The 25352-nt window shown below is 42.4% G+C and overlaps 1 protein-coding gene across 9 annotated transcripts; it reads right to left on the bottom strand.

Annotated features, from left to right (window-relative positions):
- Positions 1-363: 363 nt before the first annotated feature.
- tfcp2 (transcription factor CP2) lies at positions 364-25129 on the bottom strand. Of its 9 annotated transcripts, none has more exons than XM_063209071.1 (17): positions 24830-25129; positions 23809-24007; positions 21955-22106; positions 17743-17819; positions 17230-17335; positions 14032-14138; positions 13472-13624; positions 12901-13011; positions 11676-11770; positions 11003-11051; positions 9675-9716; positions 9046-9139; positions 8167-8257; positions 6328-6434; positions 4663-4805; positions 3903-3954; positions 364-2647 (listed from the first exon to the last, which is right to left on the bottom strand). In XM_063209071.1, the coding sequence occupies exons 2-17, from the start codon at positions 23928-23930 to the stop codon at positions 2610-2612; spliced, it is 1539 nt and encodes a 512-aa protein (XP_063065141.1). In that variant the 5' UTR covers positions 23931-24007; positions 24830-25129; the 3' UTR covers positions 364-2609. The 9 variants fall into 9 exon arrangements, with proteins under 9 accessions (XP_063065141.1, XP_063065136.1, XP_063065137.1 ...); XM_063209066.1 differs by having other exon boundaries at positions 11003-11114; XM_063209067.1 differs by lacking the exon at positions 24830-25129 and adding an exon at positions 24414-24654 and having other exon boundaries at positions 11003-11114.
- Between the last annotated feature and the right edge of the window lie 223 nt (positions 25130-25352).

Below are 25352 nucleotides of genomic sequence, written 5' to 3' on the forward strand. Positions count from 1 at the left end.
ACCGTTTGTGTGTAGCAGCAGGGCACCATGAGTCTTTTGTAAAGGTCTGTATTATGTTGGCCTAAATCAACTTGAAGAGAAAAGTTAAAGACTCATGAGTGACCACTGGCGTTTCCACACTGTATTCTCACGTGATGTTAAGTAGCAGCTGGCCAGGGTTTCCAGGAATTCATACTAAATTCCAATCACGGGTATGTAGTAGGCTACATTGTTTACACGACATGAAAAACGACATGAAAAACGAAGGTACATCCATTAAGGTTGGGGTGGGGGACTAAAGCTGAGAGAAGCAAAACAAAACAGAAAAGTTAGTCTAGTCATGTATTAAGCAACACAAAATGCACAACTCAACAATCATGGGTGTATCTTTTGATGGTTAAGTAGTTTAATCATCGTGATGACATGGGCAGAGAGAAAGGGGCAAAGATGGACATCAATGTACGTCTCAGCATCCACATAAATGACGCATCTAGCACAACTGATCAGAAATGACAACCACCGCTACAGCTTTTTAAATCTTCATGCAGCATCAACCTGCACATCAACCACCACCATCAACAACAACCCTCTAGATGGATTAGTGTCTGGAAGTGGTAATATCCAATGATAAAAACAAAAAGTATTACACTGATAGTAAACACAGTTCTGTTAAAAAAAAATAGATAAAAAGAAACTGGGGGTTATACACAGGCCTACGCACATTGAAACATTTAGCTGTCATTTGCTTTTCATTTTTTCTTTCCAGAAGGATACCCTTCTTCTGCAGCTTGCTGCTTCCTTATCTGCTACTCAGAGAGTAATGCTAAGAGAGGGACAAAAAAAAAAGTACAAAGAAAATTGTGCGGTGGAACAGTGGAGAGAGATCGTTTACAAGCTCATCCCTTGGGTTTCAAAATGACATGCAGTCTTAATAATAGACTAATGTGTCTTAAGTTCATGAGGGGGGTTGGACTTAAAATATCCAGTCCTCTTAATTTGTGCATTAGTTCTGACATGGAATAAGGTTTAGAGGACATTTGTTTCATATAGCCCAATGGCCAATGCAGGAACATTGTCTGGGGGAAAGGTGCTGGCTATACTCTTCAGTCATAACCTTCAAAATTAAGAAGCATGGGGGGCAGCGTGACCAGGCAGAGTCTGGAGGGTTGGAGATCATCACTAAAACAATGAATAAAATCACTCTCATCTCATCCCGAGGCTTTATTTACCTCTGGAGCCGTTCATTATAACCTAGTAACGACCAGCACATCCACTTAAAACGCAGTAACAGGGGCAGGCCTTGCTCGTGGTCACAAAATACTTCTACAGGGTGCTTAGCAAAAGAAGACCCTCTAAGGACAAAGAGGAGGAGGAAGAATAAGAAGAAAATAGACTTGCGCATGGCACAACTTCTACACGATCAAATCCAGGCAGAGTACAAAAAAACAGGACTACCATGATAGGGATGCAATACTCCAAGTTCAGACTCACATAGACCAGCATGGAATTTTCTTTTTTTTATGGCGTCACAGTGTGCTCTAGTCAGACAGATGTGTCACAAAGACAGGGGAGCAGACATTTATGTCATTATGTTATGTATGCCATTATATCCTTCAGACTATGACATCACTTCCTTTGTGTATGCCATCATCCTTCTGACGATGACATTTCCTGTAGCCACACAATTCTCTTTACCCGGTTCTGCACATCAAGATGTCCCAGCTATTGACATCATTGTGGTCAGAAAGAATGTGAAATTTGCATATCAAGAACCAGGGGTGAAAAAAAATAATAATAAAATAAAACAATATTTTTAAAAGGCAGTACAAAAAGGGGTTACAAGGTTGACAGTTATTTCTTTGATTTTCGGTTTGGTTAATTTATCGTCCAAATCAGAGGACAAACAAATAGCCTAGTTGGGGAGGGGGAGGGAGAACTCTCGCGAAACATGGGTAGCCTCTCATTTTGGCACGCCACAGACTCACCCAATGAGGGAAATGTTCATGCATACAAAAAATGCTTTTTCCCCCTCCTATTTCCCCCCCTTATTCTTTCATGTTCTATTAAGAAGCAGAAGCGCAAAAAAAAGCAGGAGGATAATGAATATAAACAGAACAAAACAAAACAAAAAAGGGATGTAGGAGGACTAGAGAGGGCTGGAGTGACAGTGGCTGCCTGGGTCTGGGGGGAGTGGAGGAAGAGGAAGAGGAGGAGGGGGGTGGAGGAGGAAGAGATGAGTTCCAGTAAGACAGTAAGGTGAGTGAGGGCTAGATGATGCCAGTTCGTTCGTTCTTTCTTTCTTTCGCTCTTTTTCCCACATGGTCATGTCCTTCCACTGAGGAGCCCCACCTCCGCACGCACGCACGTTCAGGGTGAAACAATGGGAGTCTTCTGTCGACGTAATCCATTGGACACAGGCGAGGAGGAGGGTTCTGGGGTGGACTTGCCATGTGTGTGTTTGTGTGGGGGGTATGTTTGTGGGTGTGTGCGTGCACGTGTGTGTGTGCAGGTGTGTTGCAAGGTGGGACCAAAGTCTACACAAAGACGAGGTGAGGGAGGAGGAGTGTGGAGATTGGCTGGCCTGTTTGCCGGCCACCCCATCTCCCCCACTTATCCCACTGTTTGCCTTTTCACTTTAAGATGATGTGGTACCCATCGTTTGTCTCGGCTGCCAAGAGAAGATGCAAAGGCAAAGTCACGGACGGATGGCACAGATAGAGAGAACAGCAGCAGCATGCAGTCCTTAATCACCATTGGCCTATACTAAGCTGGTTCAGGAAAAGATAAGGTTAAGTTAAGAGGTAAATCATCTAATAGAAGAGCCTGGAGTCCTCAATTCCTTTAGAAACGTGCTTCTATTAGGTGATTTACCTCTTAACGTATTCAAGTTTTGGCAAAGGACGCGCTCAACTTCTCGGAAAAAACGAAAGTCTTTGGGTGCGCGATAAACTGTATCAACTTAAGGAAGAAAAATCCGCACTCACAAACTGCGTCTCATTATTTATTTATATTACCACCATGTCCAAAAAGCAAACGCGTTTCGGCTATCAAGCCTTCACCACGCACTGATGAAGGCTTGATAGCCGATATGCGTTTGCTTTTTGGACATGGTGGTAATATAAATAAATAATGAGACGCAGTTTGTGAGTGCGGATTTTTCTTCCATAAGTTACCTCTTAACGTAACCATAACTTACCCTGAACCAGCTTTGCAGTATAGGCCCCATCACACTGGGATCTGAAATAGACACGTCCCTCAACGAAACGAACCCTGCTTTATGGTGTGTTTTCTATGAAGGAGTTTGGAGATTGCTGTCCCAAAAGTATTGCCAAGGTATAACCCATTTCTTAACTTTCTGCTTGTTAGAGCTCAGTAGTGCACTGGATTTCACTGGCACTAGTTTCTACCAAGCCACAATATTGAAATGACTTGCTAACTCTCTCATATTACTATCACTATATGCTCATAACAACTGCATTCCCATATACAGACATCTACTGACATGAAAGTGAAATGAAAGCCCCTTGGGAAACTCCAACTCCCATTGTCATTGTGACACAGCACACAAGTGATAACTGCACACAACAAAATTGCATTCATGCCTCACCCATGCAAGGGGGCAGCCCTCAATGGCACACCAAAGGAGCCATGCAGCAGAACAGTACCATGCTCAGGGTACCTCAGTCATGGAGAAGGATGGGGGAGAGCACTGGTTGATTACTCCCCCCACCAACCTGGAGGGTCAGGAGTCGAACCGGCAACCTTTGGGCTACAAGTCTGACGCCCTAACCGCTTACCCATGATTTCAGTATGCCTTTCTAAAAACAAATTGTCATGGAACTCCCCCTACCCTTCAACAAATTTTATGTATAGACCGAAACCTTTCTTTCAATATACGTTAAGTGTCTTGAGAGGTTGCCCACCTTTCATTGTGTCCAGAACAAAACACACCTCGTCCTGGAAATTCTGTATCATCTGTTAGGAAGACAAAGACATTCAGGTCAAATTGCATTAAAGTAAATCTTTAAGTAAAACTCGGAACAAAACCACTGCCACCCCCACTACCATGACTTAAAATCTGATTTACAATCGAGTCTACATGGGCATTTTCACCACCTCAGTTAGGACCACAAAACCGTACAGCTACAAATGCTACAACAAATAAGACTGATCTGGACGGATAAGTAGTGTACCATCTCAGCATGTTGCCTTTTTTGAAGATACAAGCATTTATGTGGGATTGAGCACACATTTAAATGAAACTACTAAGCGATACAGTGGCAGTTTATCTTTCCCAAATGTAAGAGCTGACGCATAACGACACCGAACAAGACAAGAACTCCAACAGCACCGGAAGTAATTGACTTTGGATAGCGGAGCTGGCAACAAAAGAGACAAAAGCGATTTGAGCGACAAGACGCGATTTGAGCGACAGGAGCGACAGTTTGTAGTTGAACTTCAGCGAATATCATGATAATGAGCTATGATGCGGTTCGGTGACAGCCACCGCAGCCAATTGATATGTCGGAATGCTTGCATTCTGTTTTTAACGGTCATACTCAATCGCTTTTGTCGCTGGTGTCGTTCCTGCTACGAGAACAGTCTAGCAAAGCTTTGTAGCTTCTGTCTCTTTTGGTGTGTGCGTACGATTGGGCGCCTACAGACAGATGGTCCACTCCTTACCTCATCACTGACCAGCACATGGATACCAGTGGGTCCTTGTTTGAAGATCTGGTTGATCTGCCTTGGGGAGATGCTGAAGAGCTGCGCTATCTTCTCTGTTAGCTCGTTGGCAGTCAGCTCCTCCAGGTAAATAGCGTGGTACACTGCAAGGCACAACACAGCACAGCACAGTGTAACAAGCAGCCATGACATGACACTCATTGCATTGCAGCACCAGATTAATAGAGTGGTGCACTCTACTGAATTTTGAATCTTGTGCCTGCAAAGTTGATTGGAATACAGCTGTTGGTTGGAAAACAACTCAGCAGCGCGGAAATCTACATAAAAAGGATAGCGTGCTGGCAATCCAGGTAATTAACGCGGTACACTGCAGGACACAAGATTCAAGACATTCATTGTCATGTAGTTTCGATATCAGTTTTATCGTGGTATACTCTTAAATATCCTAAAACCTCATTTAATAGACAAAGACAACACAGCACATTATATAATGAAAAGGATAGAGGGTCATGAATACAGGGACACAGATTGGGAACAAACCATACAGTACAGACAAACAAACAGCCATGAGAGAGCATGCATTGCAGCACTCACTAGCAGTGGAGACAGCACATGGTACAGGGTCAAGTGTACCATCAAGCCCACACTAACAAATGATATCTACACGGCAGATAAATGTGTTGCAAACATATGCACCCAACAACACCTTAGCCATACCTATCTCAGACAAAAATCAATCGTGATACCACAGCAAAATGATCTCCTTACGAAAAAAGAGAGAAACAAAACAAAACAAAACCACAGTCTATGGTGCATCTCAGTCAATTAATCAATATCAACAATAAACAACTAACTTCTATTACTACGCCATGCAAAACGTATTGAATACACTTGAGATGTAATGACAACGCACATCAGTGGTAGTCTATGCTTCCTTGAAGCCACCCATATGAAGTATAATAGAGACTGTGTGTCAATCCCATATAGAGCCTTCCAGCAGAGGTCAGTGATGAGTGACAGAGACAGAGCTGTGCCAGAGAGAGACAAGGTGGAGTGAGAGAGTGAGTGAGTGCAGACTGCTCAGGAGGCCCTGGTCACGGTGTGGTGTTTCAATCGTGATGCAGTATTAAAGACCCTGACTTCAGATACCGCCTCATGGGCTCACACGCACGCACGCACGCACGCACGCACACACATGCACACACACGCACACACTTCCTGTTATGCTTTCAGACTAGAAGGCAATAATCTCTCCACACAATAGCACTGATGCACCATCTTGAGTGCAGCCAAAAACGTGCAGACATATTAGCTGAAGTGGGAATGAAATTATGGCTTTCACCGAAATTGGCAGAAGATTTGTTAAAACTACAGCAACTATGTGCTTCAGCATTGCTACTTCTTCAATAAAAAGATGAGTCCCAGAGTACACCACAAATTGTGTAAAAGCCAAAATGTGGGTTCGACAAATACAAAAAAATGTGGCTACAATAAATGCAGCATGAACACAGGCGTACACACACATACATAAAGAGATGGACATGTACACACATTCACACAAAGACATAGAAACACGCACGCACGCACGCACACACGCACACACGCACGCACGCACGCACGCACGCACGCACGCACGCACGCACACACACACACGCACACACACACCAAAGAAGGTGCTGCTGCTGCCGTCTCCGTTCTCGTGCTTCTGTTGCTGTTCCCGGGCCTGCTGGGACTCCTGGCACACGTACACGGTCAGCCTCGGACGTACCACCCTGTAAACACACACACACACAATTACTTCACAGACACCTGGGTGGGTGGTTACTATAAATGACAGTGTTTCCCAACCTTTTTTGTCTTGTGTACCCCCAAGCCTTTTTCGCTCTGCCATGAGTACCCCCTAAGTCAAGTTCTATATCGCTTTCTCCATCCCAATGTAACTAAGCTCCATATATTTGTTAAAATTTCATTTTTCCAAGTACCCCCTGCAGTGTGCTCGCGTACCCCTAGTGGTACACGTACCCCTGGTTGGGAAACACTGCTATAAATGACAGTCATCATATTTTTCAACTCATCAACCATTAGAGTACAAATCAAATGTCTTGAATTAAAGGGGCTCTATGTAGGATTAAAAGTTTAATTAATCACTGTCCCGAGTCAGCCGATGCTTATTTGAGTCATTAGTAAGTGAACAATGACTCGCGACCACTTTCAAAAAAACACAGGCCTGAAATATTGCAATACTCATCACCGTATCAGGATGTGCATGTATCACGATATATATATCGTGATACATGAATATTGCTATCGCCCCTGGGGCCAGATGCAGCCCTTGGACAGCAAGGTTCTGGCCCCCCACAAGCCCCTTGAAATACAGAATCATTTTTTGGGATTTAGAGATAAAAGTATGGGTTTCATTATCATCATGAAACGGAACACGGGACGTTAAAATGCAGGAAATTGCATCTAAGAGATGCAAAACTTTCTGGAGGAGGACCCCCTGACCCTCCACTTCAAAGAAGTCTCCCATATTTTTTTCATTGACAGTCGGCAACCATAACACATACGTATAGTTCGGCCCCTTTACTGGGAGGAATTTAAAAAACTGGCCCTCGTTGACATTTAATTGAATACCCCTGCTGTATCGGGATGTGCATCTTATCGCGAGGTGGTTGGCAATACCCACCCCTAGTCTCTACTCTACCCATGATTCGTCCCAAATCATTTGTGATTTATTGGCATGCATATGTTCATGTATTACACTTTGTTCATGTATCACATGTCAGAGTATATCTTTGGCATTTCACCTCTGATCTCTCTATTAGACCCCATCAGCTGTGTGTTTAAATCCTGGCTTGGCATTACATGTCTGTGGCCATTAATATATTTTTAAAGTGTCTGCTTTGACACACACGTTTCAGACAATGTTTGCACTGACATCAACCTGATGTGCCTTGGTACTGAGCAGCAGTTCCTGTGCACACGGAATTGGACATGACTTCAAACGGCACATCACAACTCCATATCTTTGTCTGACCTCCCATACTCGCGTTGTGGTTATGAAAAGGAGAGGGGGTTAGATTTTAACATGGAACCGCAGAAGACCTTTTGGCACGTGGTTTGAAATTCAAAAGTGTAAGTTTGGTTTCGGTTTTCCACGGACTGCCAAAGCTTTCACATGGTTGATCAGAAAGTCCATGTTCCATGCTTTTTAGGTAACCACAACTGATGAACTTGGCAAAGATTCAGCGCAAAGAGTGTGGTGATGTTCCAGAGGGGAAAATCCACGCAAGATCAAAGCGCGTAAGGAGTGTGGGCGTTAAACAGACCTAGCTGATGACTTGAAAATTAGGATGACTGTAATTTATATTGATCATATAAGGTAAACGGGTGAAAAGTGTGGATAATAATTTGGAACACAGTGTACAGACGAATGGAGGCATCATGTAGTGGTGAAGTAGCAGCAATTATTTTACAAAGTCAGTATGTAATGAGTATACCCACCGTCCTTTCAGTGCATTGAAGAGTCGAATGCCATCGGCAGGGCCGCAGATTTGGATGACGTCTTCCCTGGTCAGTTTCAGAAGGTCTGCCCCTGCCATGGGAACAAAGGGCTTAGAGGTTAAAAGTCAGAATAAATGGTCAAATATATCCATTGCATTTACACAAGTTTAAGCTGACCGAAACTTTACTTTGAGGACAAATTACACATATAGTATTGCTAACACAAAATTAACACATCTCATGGATAATAGGCTGACAACAGCCACTATTTTACATTTCAAAAAACCACCATCGCTCATCTTAAATATATAACAACAAGAGTTAATTTGGGCATAATAGCTATGAATGAAAATTATGAGATAGCGGTGAATAAAACAGCTCTTAGAAAGCAAATAACTTAGTACTCTATTCTAAACTCATAGTGCTAAACCAGCAAAATGCTTAAATGTATCAGTTTGTAATATTTCCCCTGAAGTAACACCGTGTGCTCTAACCGCACGTCTGCAAGAGGGCACACAGGCAGGGTTGCCAGATGAGACCAATGATTTCAAGCCCAGTAAATGCTCAAAAAATACTTTTAGAGGCACTAAATCACGCCCAATTTAAATGAATTACTATTGATTTCTATGGCCATAAATCTACAGAAATATCCACACAATACGTTCTACCCAGCAGTTGGTCATTCTAATTTCTAAACAGCCCCATTGGGTGGAAAACTGGCAACCTTGCAGACGGGCAGACTGTGCTACTATACCCGAGAAGTTTGTAAAGAGACGACAGTAAGGAGAGAAGCAGTTTGATCTGTGTGCACGTCTGGCAACCCCCTAAGAAGCTACATGGCAGACTGTGCTGGTGGATGGGCAGGCTGCACTGCCGTACCTGAGAAGTTTGTGAAGAGACGACAGTAGGGAGAGAAGCGGTTTCGATGGAGCCACTGCTGGGCATCCTGTGGCGTCGCCGTGGGCAACAGGTTCTGTTGATCGCAGTCAAGAGAGAGAAGCAGGTGCAGAGAGAGAGAGAGAGAGAGAGAGAGAGAGAGAGAGAGAGAGAGAGAGAGAGAGAGGGAGAGAGAGAGAGAGAGAGAGAGAAGGGACGAGTTGAGCGAGGGTCGGTGGTGAAGTAATTAGGCATCAAGTCAAACTACACAGCTGTCCTCCATCTCCTCCTCTTCACAAACATACTAGCGCCCCAGTGGCCAGGGTCAGGTTACAGTCATTACAGACCAACAGGCCAAGCAAAACACACATCAAAATAGGTGAGATCAACATCTAGATCCATTGGCAAGGACAGACTAATGGATTCACTTAGAGGAATAGCAATATGTTTATCTGTTTAAAGTTTTTTTTTTTACAATACAGGCATTACTTCCTGCCAGTGTTTCTTTCAGTACATGTTAGATCATCTTTAATGTCTGTTATTTCACCTGCTTTTCCAACAGCCTGGAGGAGGGAAAGGGGGGGATCAACAAGTTCAACTACAAATCAACAAATAATATAATTCATATGTACCTGCTGGCTCTCACTGTCTCTTCTAAGTAGATGGTATGGCAACTGTAAGGCAATTGTATGGAATCATTTTCAAAAGCCCACACCAAAAATATTCCCCATTCCCCTAAATGCATGGTCCTATGTCAAAGCTAAGCAGAAAAAAACCAAACAAACATAACAGCCCCAGTGGTTTCTACGTGGATTGCAGGCTGCATACTGGTCAACATTGGGGAGGCAAATACTTATTTTCCCAACCAAACTGTTGCATTGGAGGTTAGGGGTGAACTGAGTTTAAAGTCACTCTGCCTGTTGAAAGCATTTGCCCAAAAGCTTGCAGACTTTTCCAACACAGGCATCAGTGCGTGGATTTTGGTTCTTCATTACTGAAGAAGAGGAGCTGTTACTTTAAACATTCGCCACATGATGCCCTAAAATCGCGTCTGAAGCAAATGTTGACAAGTTATGCTTGCATGCACTAAGAAATTCAAAAATGGGAATAGGCCGTCTTTCAGCCATAAATCAACTTGAGCTTCAGTGCTGCCTTCTACTGAATAAAGGCATAAATTGCGCTCCATTGTTTCAACACACTTTTCAGTCTGGTGGCTTTCCGTTTGGAGGCAGATAATATGAAAGTAACACCGTCGTTAAGTCTTAATAAAAGCAGAAAAATGCATCATTCCCATTTATATTCTGTATTATCACATATGTTTTAATGAGGCCATTTTTGAACTCAATGTTAGTGCCTGACGTTCCATTTTGGCAATCAGGCCATGTGTTCATCCCTATACCCTACTTAAATATTGTGTGCAGCCTTCAGTTGGGAGTGGCTAGTGGAGGTATGGGTAGAAACTAGGACCTGGCAGACATGATTCACAATGCCAGTTGGGAGAAGGGTGACCAGTAAATAGCAAGAAAGCAACTAGTAAAGAGTTACTACAGTTACATGCACAGGGTAATCTGGTTTCAAACTAAGTTTTCTCAGTATTCGGTTTAAGACATGCAAACCGAATACTGCCAAAATTACATTTAAAATCGGAATATTCCTCGCATGTAATTGCACTCAGTGACAGCAGGGGGGGTTGGTGATCCATAACCCAGAACATAAGCACAACACAAAGCACTACCTCACACATTTCACCACTACAACACAAAATCTAAAACGTTACGTAGGTGCTAGAAACGTGCTAAGCATCACACCACATAGTAGAACGCATCACACCCTGTGAAATCCCCACTCAGTACTTGTTAAATTTTTACCAACTTTTACACCCAGTCCCAGCTCCAAAGTGGCGAAGCGAACTAAACGTTGTGACGTGGTGATGTGGCAGAAAGAGGAGAACCATACTCACGTCTGCGATCTGTGCGGCGGGCTCTGGCTGGTGATTTGGTGAGCCGTTTCTGGGGGCGGGAAGACAATACGATTCAGTGTGACCCCACTCACGGACAGGGGCGTCAGGTGACCTAATGTTATACAGGGGCACAGTAGGGCACAGTATTGCATGTGCGCTATTTTGTGCGCATTATGTAGATTACTCTGTATGCTAAACTTGAGCTAAATTCCAAGATTTTTTTCTGAAACTCATACCGGGGCACAGCAAATCAATACCCAGGCAGGTGCCCCTGTAAAATGGGTCTGGTGACGCCCCTACTCATGGGTAAGTAACACGCAAAAAAAACACTAAACAAAAAATTGAATATAATGAACTAAAATGGTGAAACTATCTTGCAGCCAAATATTATCTGAACATTCTGAGATTTTTTTAAAAATGGTAACAAAATTGCTATCAGGGTCAGGGAACACATTTCAAAATCGGTTTCAACTGAAATAAATATGTTCTTGGGCTTTTCTAGATCTTAGGCTTGGGCCAAAGGTGTCAAGGAGGCCTTCTTCGCCTAGACGCCATCTTATGAGAGTGTATAAAATAATGACAAAAGTAGTAATAGTAATAAAATAGTAATAAAATAATGTTTGGCCACAAGAGGAACTTTATTATATTTATAGCAATAAAAAAAGATCCATACCCTTCGGCTACTGTGAAGCTGTTGTGGGTGGCGGCGCTGTTGAATCCTGGCGACGGAGAGTTGTTTACGTATGTTGCCTCCGGCCACGGAGAGCACTGGGGTAGGGGAAAAAAACACAGAGCAACAAGGACACAGTTGTGACTCCACAAAAGCAGCATTTGAATTTTTGGGACGACGGAAAAGGTCTCCACTAAATATGCAAAATGAGTTTCTAGGAAGGAACTCTGGGTAACCCTTTATGAAACGTCACAGTTTCCACTGAACGACTTCAGCTTCATACCCATCAGACTCTCAAAATCCAGAATGGCACAGCAGTAACATTTTGGACTTCATTAAAATAATTTATTTCAACCAAAAGAAAAAAAGCTGACCACTGTCAGCAAGAGTTCTCTAGAAATCATTCCTAATGGCTGCAAAGAATTGAATGAAAATGTTGGTGTTTATCTCTATGGGTAATAACATCTTTGATGTTCCCCTATAGATAGTTCACAATTACAACATATTTGGGGACATTAAGAAATAAACAGTAAAAAATAAAATAGAAAAATAAAAAACGCCCAGCATTAACTCATACAAAGAGGTTATAAAACTGATTATTGAAAATAACACCATTGCTTTTTTCCCCCCAAGGACCAAGGCGCATGTTTTTGCTATAGCCAACGGTTATGCTTTATGGTTTTGCTATACTGCCCTACAATTTCAGAACGCAGTATAATTCAAAATGGCAAACTGAGAAAAAAGGCTTTAAAGTTTCCTTTCTGGCCACGCAACTGTGTTGGAGGACAAGTGATGATGATACTTCCATATAATACTTTTTTATGGTGGAAATTTATGCATATAAGAAAAAAAGCAAAAAAACAACATTCTCATTACTTTTTAGCTGAAAAATCATTTTACTGCGTTCTGTTGTGGTATTACTGTCTACACCAAAACCACAGTGTCAATGGAGAAGTGCAGTATAATGCGCGTTATACTGCGTTCTTAGCTAGTACGACGTAACCTCCTAAAACCAAAAAGCGCAGTATAATCAGTTTTTTGCGTTTTTTTCTGAAACGGGACCGAGTTGGACCAAAAAAATCTAACACAAGAAAAAGAAGGTATTTTAAAGCCAATTTACGGTCAAAACCCATTTTCGACCATTTTCAAGATACTGCGTTCTGATATTGTAGGGCAGTATAGCCAACTCCTCTCAGTGTGAGCTCCCCATGTCAGGTCAGATGCGTACCTCTGTGAGGATGGTGGTCTCGTACGAGGGCTGGTACTTCTCCTTCTCCTGCGGCGCCCTCTTCTCCATCTTCTCCCTGTCCGTTTTCTGTTTCCTGTCTGCCCCTTTGGGCTAGAGGAGGACGAGGAGGACTCAGTCAGTGGCATCACATCAGGCAACATTTGCCAGTCACCTTAACAGTGGTAACGCACTCAGGGAGAGTGGTAAGCCTACTATTACAATAGAATAGAATATAACCAAAATATGTTTCATTCTACTAGTAAATCAAGGCCATATGGTGTTTCGATTACAAGGTTTACCCTCTGCTCAGAGTGAACAGTCCAATAATTAAACCTGACAGTTGCCGGTTACGTTTGAACCCTTCACAACACTTCTTAGCCCATACAGCACATGCTGTCTGTGCTGGCCAATTCCTGACAGAGTACACCAATCCCAATTGTTAATTGCTGGCCAAAAACCACAGATGCATGCCTCCTCCTCTTCATAAATACACATTTCTCAGATACAGTACAGTAGGCAGGGGGTTCAGAGAGTGTGTGTCCAGTAGATGTAGGGACTCGGGAGGTCTCACCTTGAAGACTTTGACTTGGCAGCTGGCAGAGTGCAGATGCTCTGTGTAGTCTCCACCGTCGTTCTCTTTGAAGGTGTCTATCTGAATGCGGAAGGGCACGCCCTTCTCACCCCCGTGCTTGCGCATGGTGAACTCTGTGCTGATGCAGTGAACCTACAACACACACACACACGCACACGCAATTTACAACAAGGGAAAGTAACACTAAGGAGAATGACTAGGAGTCATGAAGGATCTATTAAGGATGATAAAACAAGAGAGGCTCCATCCTGCATCTGCCACTTGGGATATGCTATGTTTGACCTCTATTTTATGGTTTTAATTCAGTCCAGCGTTAAGTATTGTTGATTAACACAGAGAAAAGTCTGTTCATAGCTACACTATACGAAGCTATTTGAGACTAAATCATGCCTTTTCTACAGCTAAATATACCATTACCTCAAATGGGAATTGAAGGTGAAAATAATGTGTGCATAGAAATGTTTTCATGCATTGTGTTTAAACAAATACAAAATATTTACCTGAAACGTCTACACAATTTCTAAGGATGTGCCACATACCTGAATGAAGACTGACGTTCTTTTCGACGGGTCCCACAGGAACTCGACAGTGTTGAGCTGTGTGGGGTTCGCCCTGGGGTCCACTATGCCCACAGACATTGGGATATCTGGAACAGAGGGAGAAATTCTTTGCCAATAAACGACAATAAACACAATTAACAACAAATAAGCAGGATTCTGTTATGAACGTCTTGTGAATACACAGCATGAGAGCGCTTGACTTACAAATTGATGCTCCGAATGAGCTATTCAGAATAAAAACACCCTGGAAGTAACTGGACTTGCTTTTGGAGCTTGCTGATGACCTTGATTGACCTTCCATCAGGTGACTCATTCTTGAGCACTGTCCAGATCAGTTATTCTCAAACTATGGACCTGAAGGCATTCCAAATGGGCCCTGGGAATAATTTTCTAAAAATCAAAAGTCATATTTTTGTATGTGTGTCGTTGTTGATTTATTTTAGATTTATTGTTTCATTGGGTCAAAGGTAGGTACCGAACAAATTTCAAGTGTGCCCCACTTAGGAAACAGTTGGGAAACCCTGGTGTGGATGATGGGCACCAGGAGCTATAGTATATCTCTGGACCTACAGCTCCATCTCTACACCGCATTCCACATTATTACACAAATGACATTTTTTGCCGTTTTCCCAAATAATCAATAGAAATTACAGTAGTCATAATTTTCAAGTTATCAGCCATTAAAGTACAATTAAAACGTTTTTGAATGAACCTTCCAATGATAACGGTATTTTTTAAAATAATAAAAAAATGCCCAAAATCCTCTGTTCCAAATTATTATGGAAAACTGTTTTGTAGTGTTGTAATCCAAATTTCTTTATTTTTTCCCCATTTACATCAAATTGCTGACGGCACTCAGCCTTCGGCTTCGTGCCTATGGCCGAACCACACCAGGGAGGAGGTCAGTGCACATCATCCCTCCCACTCGGGTCATATTGCATAAATAATGATGGCGAGTTCAAACTACGCGGTCCTGGTTATATTCACATTCTCCGCAGTAGACTATGAGATAGAATGATGGCGAGTTCAAAATGCACGGCCCTGGTTAAATTCTATCCACGGCGGAGTGATTATTAGGTGTGATGAGTCTCCGGGGATGATGTCCACCTAGACTTCATCCTCCTTACCGACGCGTAGAATGCCAGTAGAACGCGTCTCATCCAATCAGATATCGCAAAATAAATTGACCGGATCTAACTATTGTATAAAATGACGATACCACCAAAGCACCTGAATAGACCAGTCAATCTAGCTCTAAAAAGGCCCAAACCCGGGATAAATTGCAATAGTAATTGTTCCTACTTTTAAGTGATCCTTAAACCCCCTTGTATTACATATCAAAAATCTACAGCTTTATATTTAGTGGAACATACCTTTTTTCAAGGTCAAAGTTGGCAGATTTCCCATTCATTTCTCCATAGGGAGACAATATAGGAGATAATAGGTGAATAGGGTAACATTTTAAACTATGACATATTCATTTGAAACTTTCACAGTTGGTAACTCACATTCAGGCAAACAATTTTTGTATTCCAAGTTTTCTGAAATATAATGATGAAATATGCAAACGAGGTCATATGTACTGAAATATGTGATCAAATCTGTGGTAACAGACCAAGCATAAATGAAATTGCAATAGTAATGGTTCATACATTACATTGATCCTTCAACCCCTCTGCATCACATATTAAAAATCTACTTTCATCAATTCAGTGCAACATACCTTTCCCAAGGTCAAAAGTATCCGATTTTACCCACTGAATGGCAAAATCCATTGGAAATCTGCTACTTCTGACATCCAAAAAAGTATGTTCCACTAACGTGATGAATCTAGATTTTTCATGTGTGATGTAGGGTGGACAAAGTATCAATAAAAAGAAAAGTAAACAATAAAAATTTGTTTCATGTTTTGCCCGTTGCTGCATAATTTCTCAAGAACATCTCCAGACTCCGGCCCTCACTCTCTGACTCTGTGACCGAAACACTTATCCATGCTTTCATTACTTCCCGCCTGGACTACTGCAATGGGTTACTGTATGGCCTACCCAAGAAAGTCTTGGAACGACTACTGTATGTTCAAAATTCAGCAGCCAGAATTATATCTCGCACAAAGCGGTGGCAACACATCACTCCCACACTCAGACAGCTTCACTGGCTCCCAGTGAAGTCCCGCATTCAGTACAAAATTCTCCTGCTGACATACAAATCACTTCACTCTCTTGCTCCTCAGTATCTCTCTGAACTCCTCCAACCCCACTCCCAGTCCAGGTCTCTGCGGTCTTCTGAAAAGGACAATCTCATCATCCCCCGAGCCAGACTCCGTACTGTTGGTGACAGAGCTTTTTGTGTTGCTACCCCCACGCTCTGGAACAGTCTACCTCCCAACATACGCCAGGCCCCCACACTGGCTACGTTCAAGAAGCACCTGAAATCACATCTATTCACAGAGGCATATGGACTCTAATTTCACTGGCCCATCCCCTGCCCCTTCAAGCCCAAAGCCCAAATGCGGGGGGCTTAGACACGGTTCTTTTTGAAGTGGACCAACATATGTCCACAAAACCATGTGCCCTGAGGTCGTTCAGCTAGCTATTCACACACTCAAAAGTTCAAAAGTGAAGTCCAAAAGTTATTTTAATTATAGATGATTATACAATTATACGTTTAATCTATAATTGACAACGAGAATAGGCAAGGCAGCTGCAGAGGACAGACCTCATGAGTGCACATCATGTTGGGTGGCATCATCAAAGACATAAAGGATGTGTCAGGATATTCGCTATATTCATACAGCAGTCTAGTGTTTCAATTCAGGTCACACTATGGTTAACTTAACCATGCTACTAGCATATCTAAGGGAGTGGGCACACACCATCCTCTTTGGCTAGGAAACCTCTGCCTCAAATGAAAATACATAAATTAGGTACACCCTGCTTTCACACTGTCTGCTGTCCTGACCAAACAAGGTAGGTGTGAATACACCCTAAGAGTAAATTAGGGTGATCACCTGGTTGGACTGAGCAGGTAAAACCATTTCATTTGAAAAATAGTATGACACTGGGTTGCAAACTAATCAATCCAGGTTGGCGCATCGCTGTCAATTAACAGCAATCCAACCTATCCCATTCACTACGTCCCCTAAACCCCCCAAGCTCTGGGTCGGCCAGTTGCACTCACCCAGGTCGAGGATGCGGTCGCCGGGTCGGTTCCAACGCCAGCCTTCCAGCTGCTGGTGCTCCGTATACTGCAGACGCCGGTCGTGGAACACCACCCTGATAATGCTCTGGAAAGGCACCAGCAGTAGAGCACAGAGTCAGGGGGCAGATAGACCATCAGCCAGCATGATAATGGACTCGTTCGTGATGAAGCAGTGCTGTGCCGACCGAGCAGGACGCATGCGCAATATAAAATTATGATGAATTCTGGTTAGAAAATTCTGGTTAGAAAACTTGAGTGTTAAATGAGTGTTATATGAGTGTACTCCCCATTTAATACAGAGTTTTTATTTTGGTAAGTCCTTTCAGAATACATCGTCACAACACACAGGCTGCACAGCATTCACTTGGGGGCATTAAAACGATTTTTATGTGAACAAACCATGGACAGTAACAATGGCTATGATTGAAAATCAGTGGAGAAGCCATAAGTCAATAGTACTGTCTGATAACAAGTGGTTCTACCAAGACATACCTTCACCATTTTCCCCGTAATTTCGGGGAGTTCCCCCATTTTCCGATTGTCCAGCATTCGAATTTCGTAAGACTGTCCTGTGAACACAGATTTTTAAAAAATCAGCATATAGTGCAAGTAGAACTAGCAAAACATCCTCTTAGAATAACGGCACACCTATTGTAAACAGTAGCATATTGAAAGGTTATATCCAGAACCAAAACACGTCACGGGTTGAATGAATATGGAACATTTTGCCATCATATAAACAATTATTTAATCTCCATGTATTTATTTGGGCATCAACACTGTTAAATTACGGAAAAACGCTTCGCTTGTACTTTTCTCTTTTCCCTATAATCAACATTTGGTTACAAGGAGGCTATGCCAGACAAATATAATGAAAAATATTTTAAATTAATTTTTTATCAATTTATTCACAATAAACTACTGTTCATGCAAATCTGAACAAATTGAGTGTCTTCAATAAAAACTGCATTACAACAGAAGCAGCACACCTCAACACAACACAACAAACTTTGTGCTACAGCCAAAACATTTGGCCAGCAGCACTGCATTTAACAACTACAGTGAGTCCAATATGTATTTGATCCCTTGCTGATTTTGCCGGTTTGCCCACTAATAAAGACATGATCAGTCTATAAATTTATGATAATATGTATTCAAACATGGAGAGACAGAATATCAAAAAGAAATTCCAGAAAATAACTTAAAATAATATATTTTAATTTATTTGTATTTTATGTAGGCAAATAAGTATTTGACCCCTCTAACTAAAGAAGATAAAGTGCTTTGTGGCAAAGCCCTAGTTGTCTAGCACTGAGGTCAGATGCTTCTTTTAGTTGATGACAATGTTTGTGCATATAGTAGAAAATATTTTTGCCCATTTTTCTTTGCAGATTATCTCTAAAACATTAATAGTTTGTGGCTGTAGCTTGGCAAATGGGAGGTTCAGTTCTCTCCATAGAATTACTAAAGGGTTAATATTTGGAGACTGTCTAGGCCACTTCACGACTTTAATATGCTTCTTATTGAGTCACCCCTTCGTTGCTTTGACTGTATGTTGTGTATTATTGTTATGTTGGGAGATCCAAAAATGGCCCACCCTTCAGTGTAGTGGTGGGGGGAAGGACGTTTGCACATTACATGTCTCCCTCCATCCATTCGTTGACGATGTGAAGTTGTCCTGTGCCTTGGCCAGATAAACACCCTCAAACCACAATGATACTACTTTCATACATGATGGTGAGGAGGGTGTTCTTGGGATCATAGACAGCAGTACTCTTTCTCAAAACACATTGAATTGTGTTAATGCCAAACAGCTTGATTTTGGTTTCATCTGACTACAGCACCTCCTTATCATATCCTGATGTCCGTTGGCAAACCTCAGGTGGGACTGAACAGGTTCCTTCTGAAGTAGAGGTACCATGTGTGCACTACAGGATTTTAAACCTCTGTGGCATTAAGAGCTACCAGTAGTTTTCTCTGTGATTTTGGTCCCAGTAGCTTTGATATCATTGCCCAGTTCATCCCGTATAGGTCTAGGGTGCTTTCTTTCTGTTCTCATGATTATCAAATCCCTACAAAAGGTCAAATCTTTTATAGAACCCCAGAAAGCCTGATGGATAGTCATTTTGTATTCGTCACATTTTGGAAGAAATGCATCAATAGCTGGGTCATTAATACCCAGTCTCTTTCTTGTGGCTTTGCAGCCCATTTAATCTTGTTCAGGTCTAAAATCATGTCCCTGATATCATTTGACCGCTCTTTGGTCTTTCCCATGCTGGTGAGGTTGGAGTGTGACTGATTCACTCATACTATGGACTGATTCTGCTGATTCAATGTGTCTTTTATGCATGTTAGTATGCACAGGTGTCTTTAATTCAGATGACAAGTTGATCGGAAGTGCCCATCTGGTCTGTGGGCCCGGAACTGTAATCAGTTGGCAGGGGATCAAATACTTATTTTGCTCGATGAAATGGAAATAAATTAATATATATTCTTTTAAGTTAATTTGTTCTGGCTACGCCAGCCTTTAACAGGAGAACCCTTATTTTGACAATTGTTTACTTTTGTACCCCAGCTGCGAGACTTAGAACGCGCATAATTCTTTGACAGTTTGTTATCTCAAGCACTAGGCTACATGAAACCCACCGGTTTAATCTATCGTTCCTTGTACGCAGCTAAAGGCAATCCCTGTAAGTTGTAAATAATATTTTGATTTGATGTTATATCTGTTCCAAAGTAACTAGTACACCAGCTTCTTAAATTTGTCATTTACTCTCAATGAATTTATGTTCGCTTAGCTCCAATATTAATGCAGTGGAATTCATATTGACAATGCCGTGTATAGCCTATGTAACTGTTATTTGGTTCTATATTCATGTCAACACAAGAGATGGCAGTAGATTTATACGAATGAATTTGTATGTTTTTCAGTTTCACAATCTTCCATAAACGACCAAACTTCACCCTCGGTGTCGCAAGTGTTTTTTCTGGAATTGTTTAGCTGTCTGGATAGCAGTTACTAGGACAACTGTGAGGCCAGAACATATTTCTGGATTTTATTTTTGATATTCTGTCTCTCCATATTAGAATACATATTAACATAACATTTATTGACGGATCATATCTTTGTTAGTAGGCAAACCAACAAAATCAGCAAGGGATCAAATACTTATTGGACTCACTGTAAAACAGTGTGAATATCGAGAACCAAAACAATACACTGAGGTGGAGAAAATATCAGGCCAGCAGAGTAACCATGCTGTGTGTATGAAATGCACTTATTAACACAAGGAGCACAATCCATGTGAGAAACCAGTAACCCACCGCTGCCACCACCACCACCCTCTGAGAAACGCAACTAAGTGGATTCCTGAAGTTCACCTTTTGGCATTAGTAAGCCCTTTCTTCACATGTGAAAACTGCGTTCACATTTATCAGCATTATTCATGTGTGATACACATACAGCAAGTAGCCTGTTCTGTGAAATAACACCATGTGGACACACCACAGGATAGCAACTAAACTGCATGCACAACAAATAAGAACTTTCATCAACTCCAATAATAGACATGAGCTTTTGAGTTAAGACCTAACAATACCAATACACCACCAGTTACGTAAAATGGGAACGGGAACAAGTACCGACAGTTTTACTTGAGTTTGCATGTCTGGGTGCATTGAGCTACAAACATGCGATTTCACAACCAACTGTGCAGCAGCAGTAGCAGCATAAAATGTGGAACTAGTGAGAGCAATACAGCCTGGCTGACAGGTTGGATACTCTTGTGACATGGTTAGTGTATGTGTGATTTATAAAGGGGATTGCAGCTGTTTTTTTGGTCATGCCTGACGCCACACCCACACCCACGGCCACGCTGAATTGTGCAAGCCACCTGCCCTTCCTTCCTTAATAATGCCAAGTGGACATGGGAATGACTTCAGCTGCACTTTTCCTGGGTGCCGCGCGTTAAATTGATCCCTGCCCAACCACACCACGTGGGGCCTCACGCCATCAAGGCATATACGAAATGTATTTCCTTACAGGCTGACCTCTTCAGTTTGCTTGCTTGTAAACGATGAGCTACTACTACTACCACTACGGCTTCAACTACCACTACTAATAATAATTAAAAAAAATAACATTTAAAAGACACGATTATTAACAGCATTGTTATTATTACAATCATCATCAATTTTATTACGGGTAGTATTATTTATCAACAACGTTTTCCACCACTGACTTCAGGTCGCCTGTGAGAAACTGCACCTCAGGTGAACCCTGGAGAGATCAATGATTTGCAGCATTAACTCTATAGGTGTAGTGTCCAGTAGTACAGGAGGGAGGCAGCCAAGGAAGAATGAGTGCAGCTCCACAACAGAGCCTGCATGCAACAGCAGCAGCAGCAGCAAGAGCAGGTCATTCTCACTCAGCAGAGGGAGGTCCTTTAAGGTGAGCGGGCCACACTCAGGGCTTTGTTACCAGACATGAATGTGAGAGTGGCTGAGGCACTTGAAATACAGGGTTAACAAAAAGTATCAGCTCCTGTGCTTTCAGATGAAATTGAGGAGTGATTTGCGCAAGGCGATCTTTTTCAATTGTTCATCCTGATATTTCACCTGAAAGCCAAACATCGCTAACTTTTTGTCATACTGTGAACATATTGGGGGAGGCGAAATGGCCGGCGCGAGACAGACGGGACAGACCTTGGTTGAGGTAGGTGAGAGTCTCGTCGTGGAGTTTGACAGCAGGAGAGGTGGCGGCACATAAAACATACTGGAAGGGCAGGATTTTGTTGTCAGTGTCCGGCGGAAGGTTTGACTCCTCCTGTTTGAAGATGGGAAGGGCCAGCACATCACTGGAGAAAGCAGAGAAGAGGAAACAATGGCACACACCATGAGCAAAATTAGGATGCACTCAAAAGTATCAATGAGAACATGTTTTCCACCCTATTTATCAACTCCACCACTCATTTTCACAATGTCTTGAGTAATTGCTTCCTTCTAAGAAGACTATAAATAGATCTAAATATAAAGAGTGTAGCACATCACCAGGAAGCAACAGAGAACACAACACACTCCAACTCCACACAAAACTGATTACAAACACCAAACACACTACATGGTGTCTACAGCAACAAAAAAGACACAAAAAATGGGAGGGAAACGGAGATAATTTAACACCTGTGCAACAGCTTTCTATGAGACGATAAAAAGAGATGTCAGCGCCACAGTGCCCTGCCAATTTGGTGCACTAAGCAGCGCCTCACTCAACAGCAAATGTTTACAAGAGCCATTTATGACGCTTAGCAGGAGCATCAGACATGTTTTTTTTACATTTTCTGCCATAAATGCTGCCAGTAGCATGCAGTTACCTAGAAACCAGTGAAAGCAGATCACAGAATGACTCCACTTTCCTGTCAACAGAAGAATGCTTCTTTTTTATTATACCAATTTGGGCCACTTACAAGGCATACAAAAAATCCATGCGGGATCAAGGAAAACAGCTGGCAACATCACAGCTGGCAGCAGCATGGAAAAAATAAAGCGTCCACCTAAGTTTTCTAAGAGTAATAACAAACCATAATCAAACAGTGCTGTTTTATACAAGTTGAAAACCAATCACAGCACCCAGGCTTAGTCCTTAGACAAACCAACAGAAATAAAACTCCCTCAAATGATTTCTTAAAAAAAAAAAAAGAACAAATTGAAAATGACTGCAAAAACTCCTTTCAAAATAAAGTTAAAATGAAACCACTGACGCAACTGTAACAAGCTGCAGTGTAAATGCCAGATAGCAGTCCAGGCTTGACCTTCTATACAGCGGCATTTGCCTGCCTTAAGTGTTAGTGAGTGGCAAAATCATAAATTAATAACCTGAGAGTGTTACTCTGCGCAAGCTTGACAGGGGCAACAAGTGATAAGCTCTTCAAATCTTCACAAGTCTCAACTATTGTAGAACTTGGCAAGCGGCGCTCAAAAGAAAAGAGAGACACACAAGTCACCAAGCAAAATGCGCACCATTTCACTTACAGCAGTTCCATATCGCATTTTACATTAAAATCAATCGGGGTATTTTTTTGGCAGGAGGACACGGTGTTCTTGCGGAGGCGCGAACCATCTTGGAGGCGCACTGCCAGAGGTTTCTTGCTGCGTTTGAAAACACACACTGCTGACATTTAAAAGCCAGTCTCCCGTCCCATCAGATGAGATGACACACGCACGACACTGCAGCCCACCATGTGCAGAAGGAGTGGGGCAAGGCAAGCCAACCCAGGCAAGAGTTTGAAATAGACCTCAAACCGATTACATGTGTGTAAATGGGACAGGATTTTTATGGAATGCAGATAAATCACTGTTTTGACACGTATGACAACTGTCGCGCATTTATGAGGATGCGACCAATGTGCCTCACCACCACCACCCCCTCATATCAGGTTGCAACTTTAGAATGTCAAAGTCCCCCACTAATCTCTGAGAGCAGTACAAGAAGCTCTGTCAAAACAGTTACAATGAAGCCACTAGCAGAGGAAAAGAATACAGCATTGAATTGTCACTTACCTCATGCTGTATGCCCCCGCTCCCAATTCCTGACCGATGCCAGAGAGACTCGCGTCGAAGTCCTGTACCAGACCTGACTCGATCACCTCATCCGCCAGCGGCAGTTTCAGGGCCCAAGCCATGACGACGTGCTCGTGGAGGTTCCGGCCGAACGGAACCCCTGACCCTGTGTTGAGCTGACTTGGTTACCTGTGTTAACCTGAAAATCCCAAGGGAAACCAACAGGGGAAAATATGTAAACAACTCGCCAGGTGTGCGCAAAGTTCTACGCACGATGCAGCTGCAACACCATGCATTCACACACACAAACACACACACAAAACAACAACAAACGATGCTGAGTAGGAAGTTAGTGAGTTTATGACGGTGGTCACTAACAGTCAAATGTCCTACAATAAAAAGTTTTGCATTTAAGACCACGATGGGTCACATAGGCCTACAGACGAACTATATTGGACTAAATTAGAACAAAGTATTTCCAAAATACGCAGATGTGTTACGGAACACGACCTGAAAGCAGTACGTGGATACACCTTTATAACCAATTAAACAGTCTTTCAATCGCGGACACAGCACATTACAACTCCATGCTCAACTACTACAACCTGAAAGCGCAGCACTTGTTCTCTCGAGGCACCGTCGGTGACGGTTTCAGTTACAGTAGGTAGCTACAGTTGCTAAAAATACAACTAACTGTGCGACTTATTTACAAGAGAGTAACTTGAAAACATGACGCTTCACGAGTTGTGAAGTGGTGACAAACAAAGCACCCGAGTAACCCAACATTTCATGTAGCAGCCACTGGGAACCTAACATTTGCTAGCCGTCCGTAGCCAGACGCACTGGTCACGTTATGCAAATTGACGAAGGCAAGCAAAGTTGGCTAAGCTACAGGGCTAACAGGAGCTACACTGATGGTGTAACAGTGATAGACCACCAGTCTTAAATTTACAGGGTTATGGCCACCATACAAACGGCGACAGTACATTGCTCTTCACAAGGAAACTATTTCTTTACTCACCCCTCTAATCCAATATGGAATTAGCTCAAGTCAGCCTCCGCTTCACGCCATATTCAAGCCGTCTTTCGCTAGCTAGGGGTAAAACAAACAACTTAGCTGGCTAGTACTCAGACACTATTCGTGGCAAGGATTGCTACCTTTTCAGAAATAAATGACTGTATTGAATGGTACTCGCCGCGCGTATACGTAACGAGAAGAGCGCGCATTCAGCACATCCCAAAATTGGCAAAATAAAAGATAAAATGTTTGTTTATTTCATCAGTTGAAAAGAGATTGCCGTAATATCCGCAGTCGCCTATTTCTTCGATGCTACAAACATTACCTAACTGGGTTGTGGTAATACTTGTAGACCGCCGCCTACCGTTTTGGAGTGAACATAGTGCTAAATTAGACTTGAGAAAGACTAAATGGAAAGGACACTAGCTGGCATTCTGATACATCATTAACATCGAATGCATATCTCTGGATATGCTACTCAAAATAGAAAATGGTGAGGTGCATAAATCAAGGCGTCTCAACCATG

This window comes from Engraulis encrasicolus, chromosome 10 (genome assembly GCF_034702125.1).
Source record: "Engraulis encrasicolus isolate BLACKSEA-1 chromosome 10, IST_EnEncr_1.0, whole genome shotgun sequence".
Taxonomy (NCBI): domain Eukaryota; kingdom Metazoa; phylum Chordata; class Actinopteri; order Clupeiformes; family Engraulidae; genus Engraulis; species Engraulis encrasicolus.

Coding starts and splice junctions, on each gene's coding strand:
- tfcp2 (XM_063209065.1), bottom strand. CDS start 23,426: ATGTCAGCAGTGTGTGTTTTCAAACGCAGCAAGAAACCTCTGGCAGTG. Junction 9,140..9,674: donor GAGACAGTGAGAGCCAGCAG/GTACATATGAAT, acceptor TGCGATCAACAG/AACCTGTTGCCCACGGCGAC. Junction 4,806..6,327: donor CAGCAGCAGCACCTTCTTTG/GTGTGTGTGTGC, acceptor TGTGCCTTGCAG/TGTACCACGCTATTTACCTG.